This window comes from Anguilla rostrata, chromosome 7 (genome assembly GCF_018555375.3).
Source record: "Anguilla rostrata isolate EN2019 chromosome 7, ASM1855537v3, whole genome shotgun sequence".
Taxonomy (NCBI): Eukaryota; Metazoa; Chordata; class Actinopteri; order Anguilliformes; family Anguillidae; genus Anguilla; species Anguilla rostrata.
Window position 1 is genome coordinate 2,545,272 of NC_057939.1, and position 17,730 is coordinate 2,563,001.

General features: G+C 48.5%; 1 protein-coding gene and 1 long non-coding RNA gene across 3 annotated transcripts in view; both read right to left on the reverse strand.

Moving 5' to 3' along the window:
• Positions 1-313: 313 nt before the first annotated feature.
• LOC135258768 (xylosyl- and glucuronyltransferase LARGE1-like) overlaps positions 314-17,730 on the reverse strand; it is an 82,100-nt gene continuing 64,683 nt past the window's right edge. For both annotated transcript variants that reach the window (XM_064342328.1, XM_064342327.1), the window contains exons 10-15: positions 17,106-17,261; positions 10,358-10,521; positions 6,750-7,028; positions 6,237-6,383; positions 5,207-5,402; positions 314-3,078 (exon numbers count right to left, since the gene is read on the reverse strand). In XM_064342328.1, coding sequence (XP_064198398.1) covers positions 2,881-3,078; positions 5,207-5,402; positions 6,237-6,383; positions 6,750-7,028; positions 10,358-10,521; positions 17,106-17,261 — 1,140 coding nt within the window. In that variant the 3' untranslated portion in view covers positions 314-2,880. The remainder of the gene's footprint in view (positions 3,079-5,206; positions 5,403-6,236; positions 6,384-6,749; positions 7,029-10,357; positions 10,522-17,105; positions 17,262-17,730) is intronic.
• LOC135258770 (uncharacterized) lies at positions 13,614-15,652 on the reverse strand. The gene is made up of 2 exons (XR_010331092.1): positions 14,065-15,652; positions 13,614-14,022 (listed from the first exon to the last, which is right to left on the reverse strand). It is a non-coding gene; the product is annotated as an uncharacterized LOC135258770 (long non-coding RNA).

Below are 17,730 nucleotides of genomic sequence, written 5' to 3' on the forward strand. Positions count from 1 at the left end.
ACGCCTTCGCCTCAGCTGTACAGCTCAAAGGGCCTTCACTGAATGCTTATTTCCAATAACTGGAGCCTTTACAACCTGTCATCAAAGCACAGTAATGACTGAGGATGGTTCACACAGTTCAGAGAGCTACACACACACACACACACTAGAAAACACAGGTCGCTTCTCAGAGCAGGCCGAACCTGCATCTGTCCAGTTCAAAGTCTAGACTTCTTCCAACATGATTGATATTTCTGTTGGAATCTAAACCAATTAAATTGCTTCTGGTTGGGTATTGATATGAAAAATGAAATTAAATAAAAATATCCACAAGCCTCTTCATTTTGTTTTATTAGGCAGCCGCTTGACCATCAGCACTGTCTTAAACAGAGACAGACACAACCACGTGTCTTCATCACTTACTGCATACAGACATCCACGTCCCCCTACACATTATATACATGTGCATGTACACACACTCACACGCATATGCACACACACACACACACCATGGCCCGCTACTATCTTTGTCAGGTCTTCACACAGATAGGAGCTGAAAGTGGGGTCACTAGTGCAAGCTTGGCCATTTCAGCCAACAAGCAGAGGAGCTTCACCCCCCCCCCCCGTCTGACATTCAAAACTGAGAAGAGAGGGGGAGCTGCCTGGGATTTGAAAAAAAAAACCAACAACCTTGAGTTGCCCTCTAATCCCGCCACAAAGCTGATGCAGATATTAATTTCACATTCAGTTTCCAGCTCCAACCCAATTTGATGAGCTGAGCAGTAACAGGAATCCCAGCTGAACAGTAACACCATACAGCCACTGATCTTCACAGTACTCAGACAGGCTTGTCTAATTCTGTACCCACTTCCAGAATATCCACATAATGTAGCCCAGTGGATCTCCAGTGATCCTGTAGTTCTGATGCCGAAGAGCACATTCATACATTTTCAGTTTTTGAGAGATTCTGTCCGGCCAGTCTTCCCTCTCCTGCCCCAGGAGTTTGTGGGTAGTGCAGGTAGTGCATTTTTTAAATTTTTATTTTATTTTATTTTTTAGCTGCACACTGGCTTATTTCAGACATGAAAACCGTAAACACATTCCAATATTTTAAACCACTGAATACAAATAAAAAATAATTCATATCACTTTTTTTCTTTTTTTTTGTGTCCCTGTGGGTGAAACTTGAATTCCACTGACACAATAGGAATTCTGCAGAGGTTGAGCAGCTGGTGACAGGGGATAGTAAGACCTGGAAAAGTGCTGCATCACTGGGCCACAGGTTGCCGCGGAAACACCCAACCGCTCTGCACCCAACGCCTGACCGCAGAACCAGCGGAGCGTTCCGGTGCTTCTGAGAGTTCATCCGCACTTTCGCGTGCCCACCTCCTCGGGACACAGTGTGCCGACGGTCCTGTTCGCCGCTCGCGTCCGAAACGGCGGCCAGGACAGGCCACCGTGTTCCACGCCGCCGACCCAGCCAACGTTTCGACGTGCTTTACAGCAAACCTCGGCGACCCGTCCCCCTTAAAAGCACAATGCACAAACACCCACGAAATAAGCTTTTTTTTCCACTTTCGCTATAAAAGTACAGAAGTTTCCGTTGTGGACGCTTGGTGAGCTGTGGGCCTGTGGAATTATTCTGAACACGTCTGCCACTGTTTATGAAGAAAAGTCAGCGTTTGCCGTCCAAATATCAAAAGCCCACAGGATGTTTTTTTTTTTTTACCACAAGCAATTTCTCCTTTCTGGTATTCTTTAAATAACATTTCCTCTTTGTATGCCAAAAAAATATTTGAATTTTATTATTATTATTTTTATTTTTTTACAGTGGAACCCTGGGAATTCTGTTACCCAGATCATCATCCAGCCAGGCCGCTCCGATTTTATTAAACGCAATAAAACCTTGAAGAATCCGCACCCCCCCGGCACATCGCGCATGCAGCGATGCCATTGGAGGGCGTCGCAGAGAGCGCTTCATCGGTGGGGAAAAGGAAAACAGGCCCAAGATGAAGCTGTTTTTACACTGCAGTACATCTTCCCTCCAGGGCCTGAAGCTCTCCGGCTCAGTGGAGCGGCTCTGTGTTGTCAGGAGCATGTACAACGTTCAATGAAAATAAAAACCAGCAGCACAGAGCATCGCTCGGCTTTAAGGTGGTTAAGGACGATGGAGGCTGCCTTTCCAGGAAAAGGAGAGGCATCGATTTCTTGCCATCGGTGTGCTGTACCGGCAGGCTTGCCGGCTTGGACAAACATTTCCTTTCCGATGCACTCAGTCTGTATATCTGGAGAACGCCGGGAGGTTGGCAGGGAGATTCCAGCCCTCACAGGACCGAACGATCGCATGAGCGAGTGAACACACACCCTCTTACGGCTCACCGCTGTCCGTCACCGTCCACACGCACACACACACACACACACACACACATCTGACCCTCCCCTGCCACACCACCGTTTACATCTCATTAACCCTCTGAGGTGTGACATCACAAACATGTGATTTAGAATGTTCTTAACTGGACATTCTGACGCTGATGTCACAATCACGACTGACAACTGAAAGTGATGGAGTTCCAGAACACTAAATTTTGGGATGAAAAACATTCCAGAAAACCTTCTCTTCAAAGGGTTTATGGCAGTACCTCCCCACTCCTCCCCTCCTAAATCTTTCCTCTTCGCTCAAAACGAAAAGCGAAGTTGGCAGCAAAGTCAGCAAAGGGATTCTGTTGCATCCATTAGGGGGAGTTTCGTTGGGTACTGAGAGTTCCAGAATGTTCCTCGTTCCTCTTGTACAGGCCCCCTTAGCCACCCCACACACGCACCTAGCGCTCGACTCCTCCGGGACCGAGACGGGGGGCGCCGGGAGCCCCTGAGTGGGCGAGGCGCGGGGCGGGGCGGGGCCTAGCCGCTGTTTTCGGCGGTCATGTACTTGAGCGCGGCGAAGCCGTAGCGGCGGGACATGTTCTGCTGGAACTCCTCCTTCAGCGTCCTCAGGCACACGCGGTACTGCTTGTTGGAGCGGAACTTGGTGATGTCGAAGCTGGGCGCGTGCGGCATGTGGATCATGTAGGCGTTGGGCAGCACCACAAACTCATACTCCTGCGCCAGAGAGAGGGGGGGGAGAGAATGTCAAAGGAAAGGCAGTTCTGTACACACAGTAAGGACCTAGATTTACCACCGTTTCTTAGTTTCACTCATCTTTTCCCTCACCCAGTGTGCTGTCCGAAGAGCTGGTTTCACTGCTGATTTGGGTATACCCTGCATACTTTAACTGCCAAAGTGAATTTTTTAAATGCATGTTGTTGCCAGTTCAAACACCACACCACCCCCTCCCATGTCCACTAATAAAAAATTTCTAAAACAAGTTATTTACAAGTAATATAAACTATCTTCACATTTTGGCAGCCACATGTTGTCACATTTCTAATTCGCACACCGTTGGCTCAAGTGGTACTGCCTCTTTAAGAGCTGATAAGAGCACCTACAGTAAGTGAAATGAAGTGGAGTTTGTGAAGAGTCAAAAGGCTGGGCTGAGTGGTGTAAGCTTCTGGATAAATTAATCTTTGACCTGCTTTCTGATTGGCTGCCTGCTTTGAGCTATTGACCCAAGCCTGAAACACAACTGCTTTCACTCAGTGTTAGTGCGTCTCTGGTAAGCAGTTTTAACAGCCTGGGTGTTGGAGAGGTTGTTTTATGGTAGTTAGGCCCTGAGGAGACCTGGCGGTTTGTGTGTTCTTTGATTCCTCAAAGCTCTGCTCAGATTTATTTTCCTCTTCTTCCTGCCAAATAAATGTCCGGTAAAATCGCATCGCCATGGGGATCATATTGGCCATTGTGACTGCATATGATCACACGCATCGCCATGGGGATCATATTGGCCATTGTGACTGCATATGACCACACACCAAGGATTTCCTGGTGACCGGCCTTTCAGTCTCTCACATATAGTACGCAAACATGCTTGCAAGTGCACACACACACACACACACACACACGCACACACACACACTGTAAAATCCACAATCTGTGTGGAGTTCATGCCATATGTCAAATAATTAATCATAACCTTCCAGGAAGCAGAGGCTCTGTTTGGCCACTGTTGTATTTATTTATTTTTTAATAACTGTACTGTCTTCTTAAAGTCAGGCTATACATTTCATTTCATAAACATTTCATTTTCAGAAAAGTGAGACGAGAGAGCAAAAAAAAAAGAAAAAGTCGTTCCCTGTCGATCCCTGTAAAATCCATATCCGTGTGTCAGTCAGAAAATACAGCCCTGATATTCAGCTGGTTTAGATCGAATCGACTCATCCAAAATGCATTATTCACACAAAATGAAAAACAACAGCCGTCCAGAACAGCAGCAGTGATGTTAAACGACGAGCTGAATTGAATTTGCTCAGTTTTTGGCTTTTACTGGAAGATGCAAATAAACCCAGCACACAGAATGGGTGAAAGCTGGACTATAAGCAACCACGGCTGCAAAAAGGGAAACACCGCAGGATTGGTCCAGTGTGTCCCCTTAAGAAATAAAGGGAGAACATAAAGTGTATTACCATACAAAGCCTGGAATATTTTGTTTAAAAAATGAGTGCTGTATATCTTGAGGTCCTTTACTTATTGTACATGCAAAAATACAATAAAAAGAAATTTGATAACAAAAAAAAAGAAATGAATACTAATGAATCATCTTGAAAGGTTCCTTTTTTTTTTTTTTTCCTGGAGAAAAGTTAAGCAGGGCGTCCGTTAAATTTGCATCGCCCCTGGGGACATAAGACCGCTGAGAGATTATAGCACCGTTTCAATTATGGAGGCACTGTGTAAATGTTTGATTCTGCAGCCTCATCTGCATGGGAGGATGAAAAATACTGAATACGGAACACTGGGGAATAGAAGGGCTAACTGAGCAGCATGCTAGCCTGTTAGTCCTCTGGCCCTTTAGCCCGTTAGCCCGTTAGCCCTTTAGTCCTTTAGCCTGTTAGTCTTTTAGCCCGTTAGTCCTTTAGCCCGTTAGCCCTTTAGCCCGTTAGTCCTTTAGCCCGTTAGCCGTTTAGCCCGTTAGCCCTTTAGTCCTTTAGCCCGTTAGCCCTTTAGCCCGTTAGTCCTTTAGCCCGTTAGCCCTTTAGCCATTAGTCCTTTAGCCCGTTAGCCCTTTGGTCCATTAGCCCTTTAGTCCATTAGTCCTTTAGCCCGTTAGCCTGTGATCACGGAGGGATTCAGGTCATACCTGCGCGTCCAGCTCCATCACGTGGGCCACCTTGTTCCAGCCGAACCCGACGAAGCGCCGGTCGTACTCGGGACTGTCCCGTCGCACCATGACGTAGGGCTCGAAGTCCGCCTCCCACTGCACCCGGTACGGCGTGGTGGCCGTCCGCCATTTTGCGAAGTTGGTGGGGGCGTGGCCCTTCGTCCACACGTGGTACCTGTTTGAACCAGAGTGGGGCCAGTCGGGGGGGGGGGGGGGGGGGGGGGCAGTGTAGTATAATGGGTAAGGAACTGGTCTTGTAACCTGAAGGTCACAGGTTCGATTCCCGGGTAGGACACCTTGCCATTGTACCCTTGAGCAAGGTACTTGAAGAACCTGCATTGCTTCAGTGTATATCCAGCTGTATAAATGGATGATTCAGTGTATATCCAGCTGTATAAATGGATGATTCAGTGTATATGCAGCTGTATAAATAGGTGCAATGTAAATGCTGTGTTAAAGCTGTGTAAATCGCTCTGGATAAGAGCGTCGGCTAAATGCCTGCAATGCAATGTCTCAAACTGCCGCTAGGATGAGCTTCACGGTCGCCTGGGGTCTGTAAGCTGGGCCACAGGCATAGATTTAACAGGAACACAATCTCACTGAAAGCCCCATTTGCTTTTAATGCTCTCTTCCATTACAGGCAATGTAAGGTAAAGTCTCCATCAATCCCCGTACTCTCCGCGAGCAATTGGATTACAGGGCATGAATGACTGCAGACGAACGCGCAGATGAGATTTTTCTGCAGAAGCTGACAAGCGATTTGCCGCAGGAATAAAATGTAACTCTAATATAACCTGGCTGATTAACCGTACGTTTGCCATTTGCAGAGCTGGGCCAGTTGTTTCAGGGGGCCCTGATTAATGAGGACCTGGGGCAGGTTCAGTATTACAGCAGAACAGCGCAGGTCGAACCTACAGATGCACCGCATGGAGTTCACCAGTCCACTACTTAATCTCGCAATGTCATGCTACCCAGGTGGAGTTAAAGTGGGGGGGTCACCTGTGCTTACCTGAAGGTGAAGAGCGTTCCCATGTCCAGCTGGGACAGCAGCTCGGCCTTGGATTTGGGGTAGGACAGGCGGTAGCGCAGGGTCTCGAAGGCCGGCACCACCAGGGCCTTCTTAGTGTTGGCCATGTCCAGCTGCACCACCGACTTCCTAAAGGACCATCAGAGCAAGTAAAACAGATTCCTACACACTGCCATAAGGTGGACGTCACCTGACGTACTCGTAGAGCTCACAGCTCAGAACGCAATACACAGGAGGGCTCTCAATGCCTGCCGGTGCCTGAAGAGTCCCACCCCCCCCACCGACACCCCTCACCCCCACCCCCACCCCCAACCCCAACCCCAACCCCAACAAACACACGGACAGGAAGCCTGTCTCCCTCACCTGAGGTACTCGTAGAGCCCGTACATGGGCAGGAAGTCAATGTCGGACAGGAAGCCTGTCTCCCTCACCTGAGGTACCCGTAGAGCCCGTACATGGGCAGGAAGTCGATGTCGGACAGGAAGTCTCCCTCACCTGAGGTACTCGTAGAGCCCGTACATGGGCAGGAAGTCGATGTCGGACAGGAAGACGTAGGGCGTGTTGACCTGCTTCATGGCCACGTTGCGCAGCAGGTTGACGGGGTAGAACTGGCCCTCCTTGTAGACGATGTGGTACCCCACGTTGCCCCGCCCCATCAGCACCTCGGAGCCCTGGGCGTAGCGCAGGAACTGCTGCGCCTCCGCGTCCGACAGGTACAGCGCCAGGCTGACGGGCCCCTCCCAGTGCTTACAGATGGCCTCCAGCATCTGGAGCCTGCAGGAGAGAGGGCCACACACATAACCCCCCCAAACTTTAACAGACCAGGCCTCTATCATCTGGAGTCTGCGAGAGAGGACCACACACACAACCCCCCCAAAAGTTAACAGACCAGGCCTCTATCATCTGGAGCTTGCAGGAGAGAGGGCCACACACACAACCCCCCCCCCCCCAAACTTTAACAGACCAGGCCTCCAGCATCTGGAGTCTGCGAGAGAGGACCACATACACCCACACCCCCCCCCCCTCTTAAATTTAACAGCCCACTACAAGGTCTGAAGCACTAAATGTTACTTGTCTAAGGCAGGTAAAACTAGGGGTGGGACATTTCACAATATTCTCTACACAGTGACGAGCGTTCGATTAGTTATTTAATCGTTATCTTACCATATTGCTATAACCACAATATGATGTGATCAGCTGCGATGTGAATGCGATCGTTAGATTTGACAGATTCCCCCCACCCCACGACACTCAAGAGATCATTAAAATAACAAACGGTATAACTTTTCAATTTAACAAGTGTTTTTAATAAGTTTGCCATGTAAATGACTTGCGACGCGAGTTGGTATCTGTTCATACACGTCACATGGATGCGGCTGTATCGTGACGTTTGCATCGCGATGCGCTGATGCATCGATGTCTCACTGCACCGCTATTCGGAGGCGAATAACTTTTACTGACTGACGTGTCGAAACCCAACTTGATGCAGCTTATTGAATTAATATGCAGATGACTGGCTCTGGATAATCTGCCCCATTAAAACCCATCTATACTGATTTAGCTTAGCTGATCCGAGGCACAGCAGGGTTTCCCCATTTTATTTACTTTTCAGTGAGTTTTAATTAAAATTTTAACTGTTGGGCCTTCACATGCTGAGAGCCATCAGGAAGCAATAGAGCGCTATAGTTTGCAGTGAATTTGCATCGGCAGATTTCCAATCCTTTTTTAAATTTTTTTACCCCCATAGGGATTTCGATTTCTGCAGAAAATAATGTCTGTGGTAAACATAAGCATAAGAGAGCTTTTCACGTTTTGTTATACAAGATAAATTACATTTATTATTTACTATCTCAATCATGAATTTCAAAGCCGTTATGTGCTTAAAATAAGTTGCCAACAAGTTATATCGAAACTACGTTCGCATTCCGCCAACCACCGCCCAAATTTCACGCTAGCCCGCCTGCACGCGACAGCCTTCGTGGTTTCAAACGGAGACTTCACGGCCATGTTCCCCTGGCCACGGCCGGCCGTTTTCTCCCGACGACTTCATTCCGGTACGAACAGGAATTTAGCGGGAGAAATCTGCCACAGCCATCCGTCACCCGGCCGAGCGGCCGACTCGCCAGCATCGTCGGAAAAGCGACGATGGCGAAGAGAGCAGATTTATCGTCAAAACGTGTCGACAATCCCTCAGTCGACTTGCGGAAGCGAGACTTCGCCCGAACATCGCGGCAGAAACCGCGACGAGCTTCCATCGCCGCGCGCATTCCGTGAGCGTCCTGGGGACTAGAGGCGGTATGATCGCGGACGGTAATTAAGATCAGTGCCCTCGCTGCAGAAAGGGAATGAATCCAAGCTTTGACCTAAAAGGTCGACCGCTCAAAACATCCTGTTTTTGAAAACACTGGTGTTTGCTTCGTCCAGAGGAAACGTGACACGCATCAGCTGGAAAACAGCATTTTCCAGTTTGTGATTTGTGCAGTGTCTCTGTGGAGTTCGGCTCGTGTTTGAACATCACAGAATTTCCTCAGTTGCAAAAAGCTCGAGGAAAAAAAACAAAACACATCTTTGAAAACTTTTTTGCTCATTAATGGCACAATACAAAGACGGAAAACTTTTCTGTGCCGTCAAAGTTTACGACTCTAGTTTTGCGTGGGCAGTTAAAATGCATCTGAACACATAAAGGCCATTACTAAGATATAAAAAAAAATACGGATTCACACAGACTGCAATGAGGCCCATCTGAAACATAGCAGCACATTAAAAAAAATAGGCCACCGAATCTTCAGAGTCACACACTGACAGGGAAATGAGATCTCGCCTCCGCAGACTGCCTCTGTGGGGCATCCAGAAATATCTCACATCAGCCCGAAAAACGCTATTACTTTACCCTCCCCCCCCAAAATCTGTGGATCCACCCCAAGGTCACTCCGGCTACGGCGATGCGTCCGAGGGGAGGGGCTGGAATAAGAGGGCCGTTATGTGAGGAGCACGCTGTGTTCTCCACACTCTCGCTGCTCCCTGCACAGGCCTGAGTGTAATGGGCCGCGGGAGGCATAACCGCTTTTCTGTTTCTCCTACTTACTGGAAAATTTCATTTTATGGGTCAGGAAAAGAATTAAGGCTTTTATCCTTGAAATATGAGAGAGGGAGAGGGGAACAAATGCGTGCATAAAATCAAAACAGGTTGCCCAGGTGATAAGGGCTTAAGGCAAACTCGGTCCACTTTAAATGCCAACATGGCCCACCTTCTCGTTCATAGTAATGTGTCATCCCTACAATATTTAAATTGAGTAGATCGTGGGGCTTTCATGTGACCCTGCAGGTGAGCGTTTAGGCCCTTCAGGTAAACTTTAGGCCCTGCAGGTGAGCGTTCAGGCCCTGCAGGTGAGCGTTCAGTCCCTGCAGGTGAGCGTTTAGGCCCTGCAGGTGAGCGTTTAGGCCCTGCAGGTGAGCGTTCAGGCCCTGCAGGTGAGCGTTTAGGCCCTTCAGGTGAGCATTTAGGCCCTGCAGGTATACTTTAGGCCCTGCAGGTGAGCGTTTAGGCCCTGCAGGTGAGCGTTTAGGCCCTGCAGGTGAGCGTTTAGGCCCTGCAGGTGAGCGTTTAGGCCCTGCAGGTGAGCGTTCAGGCCCTGCAGGTGAGCGTTTAGGCCCTTCAGGTAAACTTTAGGCCCTTCAGGTGAGCGTTTAGGCCCTGCAGGTGAGCGTTTAGGCCCTTCAGGTAAACTTTAGGCCCTGTAGGTGAGTGTTTAGGCCCTGCAGGTGAGCGTTTAGGCCCTTCAGGTAAACTTTAGGCCCTGCAGGTGAGCGTTTAGGCCCTGCAGGTGAGCGTTCAGGCCCTGCAGGTGAGTGTTTAGGCCCTTCAGGTATACTTTAGGCCCTACAGGTGAGTGTTTAGGCCCTGCAGGTGAGCGTTTAGGCCCTGCAGGTGAGCGTTTAGGCCCTGCAGGTGAGCATTCAGGCCATGCAGGTGAGCGTTCAGGCCCTGCAGGTGAGCATTCAGGCCCTGTAGGTGAGTGTTTAGGCCCTGCAGGTGAGCGTTCAGGCCCTGCAGGTGAGCGTTCAGGCCCTGCAGGTGAGCGTAAGGAGGACCGATGCGGTACCTGTCCATGGAGAGCTGGGCCACCAGCGTGACGTCGGTGCGGTCGGCGGCGGGCTCGTGCTCGTAGTGCAGGAAGTAGAGGTGCGTGCGGTGCACGGTGAAGCGCTCCCGCCGGAACTCGTAGCACGGGTCGTCCTCGTCCAGCTCCGACAGCGTCTTCTGCAGCTGAGGGGACACGCAGAAGCCCCGGTCACCTTCGCGCCCGTCCCAGAACACCAGAGCGCCCGTCCCAGAACACCAGAGCGCCCGTCCCAGAACACCAGAGCGCCCGTCCCAGAACACCTGAGCGTGCGTCCCAGAACACCTGAGCGCGCGGCCGTCCCAAAATTGGGCCGTGTCGCTCCCTCACGTGACGCGCTCCGTCTCCGTTCCTCAGGCTCTTCGGACAAATCAGAAACCGCAGTGTTACGTTTCACAAACGCAAAGCTCGCGCTTGGAATGTACTGGAAAAATGGAGCATTAAGAAGCCCCTGCCCATCCCCCAGCCTCCCTTTGCTTCGATGGCAAAGTCTGCACTCCTGAACACTCCTGAAGATTCCGTTCACGGAGAGAGTAGCTCCACAAAAAAAATGTAATTTTCAATAACCATGCTTATCCAAATGCACACAAATTTCAAAAGAAATGCCATCATAATAATTAATTATGTGGTTTAATGAGGCTGGCTGTAATAATGCTGAAGTTAAAAAAAAACGATGTTTAGCTTTCTCTGATCACGGGAATGAGTGCAGACTAATGACAGAGGAATATAACTCATCAGCAGGACCCTTTAATCAACGGGGAAAGACCAAAGGGGGACGACAGAAAGCAAGTCCCCGAGGCTCGGGACTGGAAACACGACCAATCAAGAAGATCAAAGCCCAGAGCACCGCCATTACAAGCCTGGCACTAACTGCTGAATAAAGGCCTTCTTATTAGGAGGAGGAGACCCACAGCCTACCAAGCAGATCCCTGCAGGCAGGTTCTCTAAGGTCACGGTAGCATAGTTGTATGAACTAATATTCTGAACCCGTGCTGGCCTAGCGTTGTAAATCCTTCCTGCGATATGGATTCTTGGGCCCTTCTGCCATACGCTTGTTGGGGAGTTTTGCGGTTTTAACGTAATAAAAGGTTAAACTCAGTCAACATGCCAAAAGCAAAAACGTGCGGGTGTGTTTCGCCCAAAAGGATTTCAAACAATGGGACGTGCCTTTTCAGTAAAAACAAAAAAACAAAAACAAAACAAAAACGTTATTTACTGATGACGTTTGCTCGTTATTTTACAGAAGGTTGACTGCTGGTTCAGGCACTGTACTGTTTTAAAAGCATCGTTTTGGCAGCGGCACAGCGGAAGTCTAAACGATGCCCATCCCTAATCAGTGCAGTCCCGTAAAAACCTTTCACTCTGAATGGTGCCTCCTCCGTTTCAGCACGAGCTGACGCTGCACTGTCCATTTCCTCAAAAGGCTTTCCTGGCACTGCTTCCTGCTCACCCCCACCCCCCACCCCCACCCCCCTCCTAATGGGGGTATTCCCAGCCACTGATCTCTGGGAAGTAAAGGGAAGTGCTGCTCAAATGGGCAATGAAAATAAAATGGACCAAGCTGAAGGACGGCAAACCGGATTTTTCAACAGACACTTACTGGAGTAAGGGAACACACATAAACCAGCGAGTTTCTAACAGTGCACCACAAAGTGAAAACACAGCACAGCACAAATTAATGGAGACTAATACTCTTACAAGACCGAGCAATGCAGGAAAGAAGGGCACTGCAATAAATATCTGGTGAATATTTCTTATTACATCCTTGTAAAAGTTTTGAAATACTATTGTACTATGCGGCTGGAGGCAGGAGCATTTTTACTGGGCAAGTGAGCACACCCATAGCAAAGATCTTTGTTTGCCTGTCTCCAACTTTAGAGACCTCACCAGTGTATTATATTTAACACCCTCAAAAAAAAGTTTAAAAAAGTTTTAACTGTTGTAATTTATAATGAATTTCATTTATAATTATTTAAACAATGATAGGCATAAAGCAATTGACAATATAATTTCTCATCCTTTTATCTTCTATTTTTGGGCCATATTAAATGTAGAAAATGATTTTTATGCAATAATGATAATAGACAATAAAAGGAGACAATAAATACTGGTAAGTCAAAGTAACGTTTCCAGAATTAAAAGCTGCTGATCTACAACCCTGCCGGGGTCCGATATATCCCTGCCATTCCATTGGCTACTGATATCAGCTGGTATAAAAACTGAGAAACTTGAGCCAATTGAGCAGCGAAACAGAGACAGCTCCGTTATATTTAAACGACTTTACACACCGGCCAGACGTCTCTGTTCTGAATCCCCAGGGAAGCTGACGCCCCCCCCCCTCCACATGCTGGCACTGTGGAAATTATTAAGTATTCACTTAAATGCTTGTTTACAAATAATACTACAAAAATAGAACATCCTCAATAAGCAGTTCTCCCTCCTGGGACGTTAACTTTGCGAGAACAAAACAAAAAGGCAAAAAATGTGTTAACAGTAACTACTGCAACAGTGAAACACTGATATAGTTTATAGCCTTGAACTGCCTCGCAAATGGTTCCACGTACAGGTCAATAATTTAGAAATATGATCTTGCAGAAAAGTGTAAATGAAGCCACTTGAATAACTGCCGCACAAGTTGCAGCAGGGAATCCCAAATGCAAACTTTCATTTAAAAAAAAAACAAAAAAAAAAAAATTTTTTAAAAAGCGGTTGTATATTTAAATATTAGGCTGTATTTTCTAATTAACAGATTGACCTTTCCCTGGGGATATGAGTTACCAAATGGTTTCATCCTCATGAAAAGACAGTTATGCTTATTTCTTTTTTTAAAGCCTCATACGCAGCAATATGCTGTAATTAAAATGATGAGAAGTGTCTTGTTACACCTATAATTAATTAACTTATATTTTACGACATTACCAGCACGACAAGTAGCAACCGTCTATTTTCCCATGTTGTGTGGAGTTCTAATACTGTGTGTGGCCGGTGTCCTCATAAGTACTGTGTATGGGGTGGAGTCCTCATAAGTACTGTGTATGGGGTGGAGTCCTCATGAATACTGTGTATGGTGTGGAGTCCTCATGAATACTGTGTTGGTGTGGAGTCCTCATAATACTGTGTATGGGTGGAGTCCTCATAATACTGTGTTGGGTGGAGTCCTCATGAATACTGTGTATGGTGTGGAGTCCTCATAAATACTGTGTATGGTGTGGAGTCCTCATAAATACTGTGTGTGGTGTGGAGTCCTCATAAATACTGTGTATGGGGTGGAGTCCTCATAAATACTGTGTGTGGTGTGGAGTCCTCATAAATACTGTGTGTGGTGTGGAGTCCTCATAAATACTGTGTGTGGTGTGGAGTCCTCATAAATACTGTGTATGGATATGCAAACATTGCTGGATTTGGCATGCTAAAGAAGTGCAACCCCAATCAGACACTAAGCAATAAAAAACGTGTGCGTTTACTACTGCCTGACCAAGCAAGAAAAGAACTGTGTGCGTTTACTACTGCCTGACCAAGCAAGTAAAGAACTGTGTGCGTTTACTACTGCCTGACCAAGCAAGAAAAGAACTGTGTGCGTTTACTACTGCCTGACCAACCAGAGGCGACCCATGATAACAACCCATCCCTCCACAAAACGAGGAGAACTGAGATACGGTCAGTAAAGCAGACCATTAGTAGGGATGTACAGTAAATAAATAATAACGGATACTTGCTTTCTTTAACGGAATAGTATTCAGATACTCATTTTTTCTTCTTCTTCTTCTTCTTCTGGGGTTTGGGGAGGGGGCTGTAGTGGTACATTCTTGGCAAACAGAAATGGCAGCAGGCTAAACCTCAGATCACGCCAGGCGGTGTCCTCCAGGCAAAGCTTCAGCTCTGAAGAGGCCTGATCCCGACATAATTAAACCCGTGTTTGAGCAACGGATCATGGGAAAGGATCACAAGGCCCTGTGCCAGACTGGCCTACGAAGCCATGCGGTAAAATACTTCTCAAATCCGGCCTGTTACTTCATGAAAATCGAGCATATCCTTGACCTGATTCCTGCTTCTCTCTCCCCTCCTGAAGCAGGAAGGCAGATCCCTCAGGCGAGCCAAAGACATGCTGACGCCCTCGGCGAAAACAAACGGCTTCCTGGTTATTACCGAGACTGCAAGGTTTTATCACCTCTGCTCAAGCGCACTAATGGGATAACGGAGTTAAAGTTTGAGGACCCTGTGCGTGTAATAAAATAAAAGAGCTATCCGTTATGCTCGATTGAAAATTAATGAATGAATCCCCACATAAGTAACCGTTGGTGAGGCTCTCCAGTTTGGAGTTTACATTTCCTGGGTCACATCCAATAAAAGAGGAGGTCACAATTGCCCTTGGTCCACGAAAAGAGTCCCTCTTCACCGCTTGGCCACCATGTGAGCTCGTCTGGCCAACCCTCTGACAGAGGTGCATGTTGTTGTCTTTCCCACCATCTTATTTTGTGAGTCTTTTCTTTGTTTGAGTTCAAGGAGTGGAAAGAAGGCAGTGAGCATTGCAGTGTCCCCTGTCTCTCTTGTCCAGTCACCCCTGACACAAGGACCAAGCGCTGCGCCACAACATGCATTGCTTCTGTTAGATGCATTCAAAAGTGAATCTGAATGCCCTCCTAGCACATTTGTTTTTACAACCTTTTACTTTTCACTAGTAAAGCTGCCAGACCTTAAATGAGCCAATCGTCGCCTTAAATGAACCCGGTCCCTTCAACCCAGCATCCAGTCAGCAGCCTCATCACTGCTGGGTGGAGTATCAAGGCTGCAGTGTAGCATGGTGGCTAGGGAACTGGGCTTGAACCTCCTATCGCCATGGTTCCCTAGAGCAAAGTGCTTAACCTTAATTTCTTCAGTAAATATCCAGCTGTATAAATGGATTGCACTGTATGTAAATGATGCAAGTCAGGAAGGACCATCTGCTAAATGCTTAAATGTTGATTTTTATGAGTACTGAGGGGGGTGTTGAGTTTTTACCAATGTCTTGGAGAAGAAAGGATGCTTTTTCTGTTTTCGTGGTTTAATGATGTGTGTTCCCACTGAGGAGGTTTTTTTTCTATTTGGGAGTTCAGTCCTGGTTTTTGCTCCCTCTTTCTGCTACTCTGTACAGCGTCTTTGTGGCAGTATTCTGTAAAGCGCTGTACAAATAAAACTGATTTGATTTGATTGTGTGTTTGAGAGTGCAGAGAACCCCCCCCCCCACCCCCCCTCCTCTGCATGTGGATTTCTCCCAGCATGCCCTCCTTTTCCTGTCCTCCTCTCACTCCCCTGTTCAATGCCTTGTTTCCTCTCCAGTGATGCGCTTCCTGGTCATTGGCAGGGTACCCCAGATGGCACCGCCCCATTAAGCCCCCCCTCCCCCCGCAGCTCGCTGTAATTTCCCGCCTCCCCGATGAGATTCTGTGATGCTTATTTCGCCTCATGCTGCTGCACTGCCTTGCACCCACTCTGACTCTCAACCCCACCCCCCCCATGTGTGGGTCTGCTGAAGTGGAATCACAGTGCCCCTCCCCACGCGTCTGCTGAATTGCAGACTGGCAACGGACATTTTTAATTCACCCCCGACAGTACGAGCCACCTGACTTACACCAGTGTGGATGCAGCACGTTCCCTCAAGATCCTGATTCGGCCACAACTTCAACCTGCAACCGAAGAGACTGTCGCACAACCAACACGAATGCAAACCACGATGCCCCCTGTGATTTACTGCGTCCTGTGCCGAGGGGGATAAGAAGGCAACAGGAATAATGGGCCTCGCTGTCAGAGGACCTGCTGGGGGAGATGAATGTGGTCTAGGTGGCCATTTTGCAGAGGTTCAGCATGGCTCGTGCCAGTTTGCGGGATCTATGGGTGACTCATTAGGCCCTGCGTGCGCTACGGGACCAGGGGAGCAGGAGAAGGAACCGTTTAGTTGGGTAAACACCAAAACTCACATCTCCAGCACTTGTGAAGAAAAACAAATCGATGGAATTTTTCATTCATAAGCGCATTTTACAGTAAGGTTGACTGAATCCAGGTGAATGACTCGAATGGTCTCCGACGGATTTACAGTAGTGGCAGCCCACCCTGTTGCTGGAGATCTACCGTCCTGTAGGTTTTCACTCCAACCCTAACAAAGTGCACCTCACTCAACAGCTTGAGAACTTGTCAAGATGCTAATTGGTAGAGTCAAGTGTGCCAAATTCGGTTTGAAATGAGAACCTACAGGATGGTAGATCTCCAGGATGGTAACTGGTTAACACTGAGTTAGAGCTACACTGAGATTCTTAGAGCGAGTGTGATTTGCCCGCAAACAGCTCTTGATCTTCTCTCTGACAGAACACGCTGTTGTGGCGTCTGCGTCTACGCTGCTGTGTGCGTCTCTGCGACCTACGTTCTCGCTGTTGTGGGGCCTGGGTACCGTCCTGTTGTGGCGGTCTGGCGACCTACGTTCTCGCTGTTGTGGGCGGCTGGCGTACGCTCGCTGTTGGGCGGTCCGCGGTACCTACGTTCTCGCTGTTGTGGGCGGTCTCTGGCGGTACCTACGTTCTCGCTGTTGTGGGCGGTCTCTGGCGGTACCTACGTTCTCGCTGTTGTGGGCGGTCTCTGGCGGTACCTACGTTCTCGCTGTTGTGGGCGGTCTCTGGCGGTACCTACGTCTGCTGTGGTCGTCCACCCGCTCGCTGTTGTGGGTCCTGGTCCTACGCTCGCTGTTGGGCGCTGGGGGTACACGTTCGCTGTTGTGGTCGGTCTCGCTGGGGCAGCCGAAGAGTTCGCGGCGAAGCAGGTTCCCGTCGTACTCCAGGAAGGTCAGGTAGAGGTTCCGGAAAAACTCCACGTGCTTGTTCTTCACCCGGAGCTTCTTGGGGGAGTTCCAGTGTATGACCTGGAGGAAGAGTGAGGGAGTGAATAGGGAAAGAAAGAAGAGAGAGGGAGGGAGAGAAAGAAAAGAGTGGGAAAAAGCAAACCCAGCGAGAAAATTGAGAAAAGACAAAGTAAAGGACACAGGAGAAAGAGAGGTAGAGAAGAGAGGTGGACAGAGTAGAGGAAGAGCAGATGGGAGGATGGAGAGGGAGATGGAGAGAAAGGCGGGGGGATGATGGAGAGGGAGATGGAGAGAAAGGCGGGGGGAGGATGGAGAGGGAGATGGAGAGAAAGGCGGGGGGATGATGGAGAGGGAGAGGGAGAGAAAGGTAGAGAATGAGGGTGTGCGGATGGGAGGATGGAGAGGGAGATGGAGAGAAAGGGAGTGGAGAGAATGGAGAGAAGGGGGAGATGGAGAGGAGATGGAGAGAAAGCGGGGATGATGGAGAGAAAGGCGTGGGGAGATGATGGATGATGGGAGGATGGGAGAA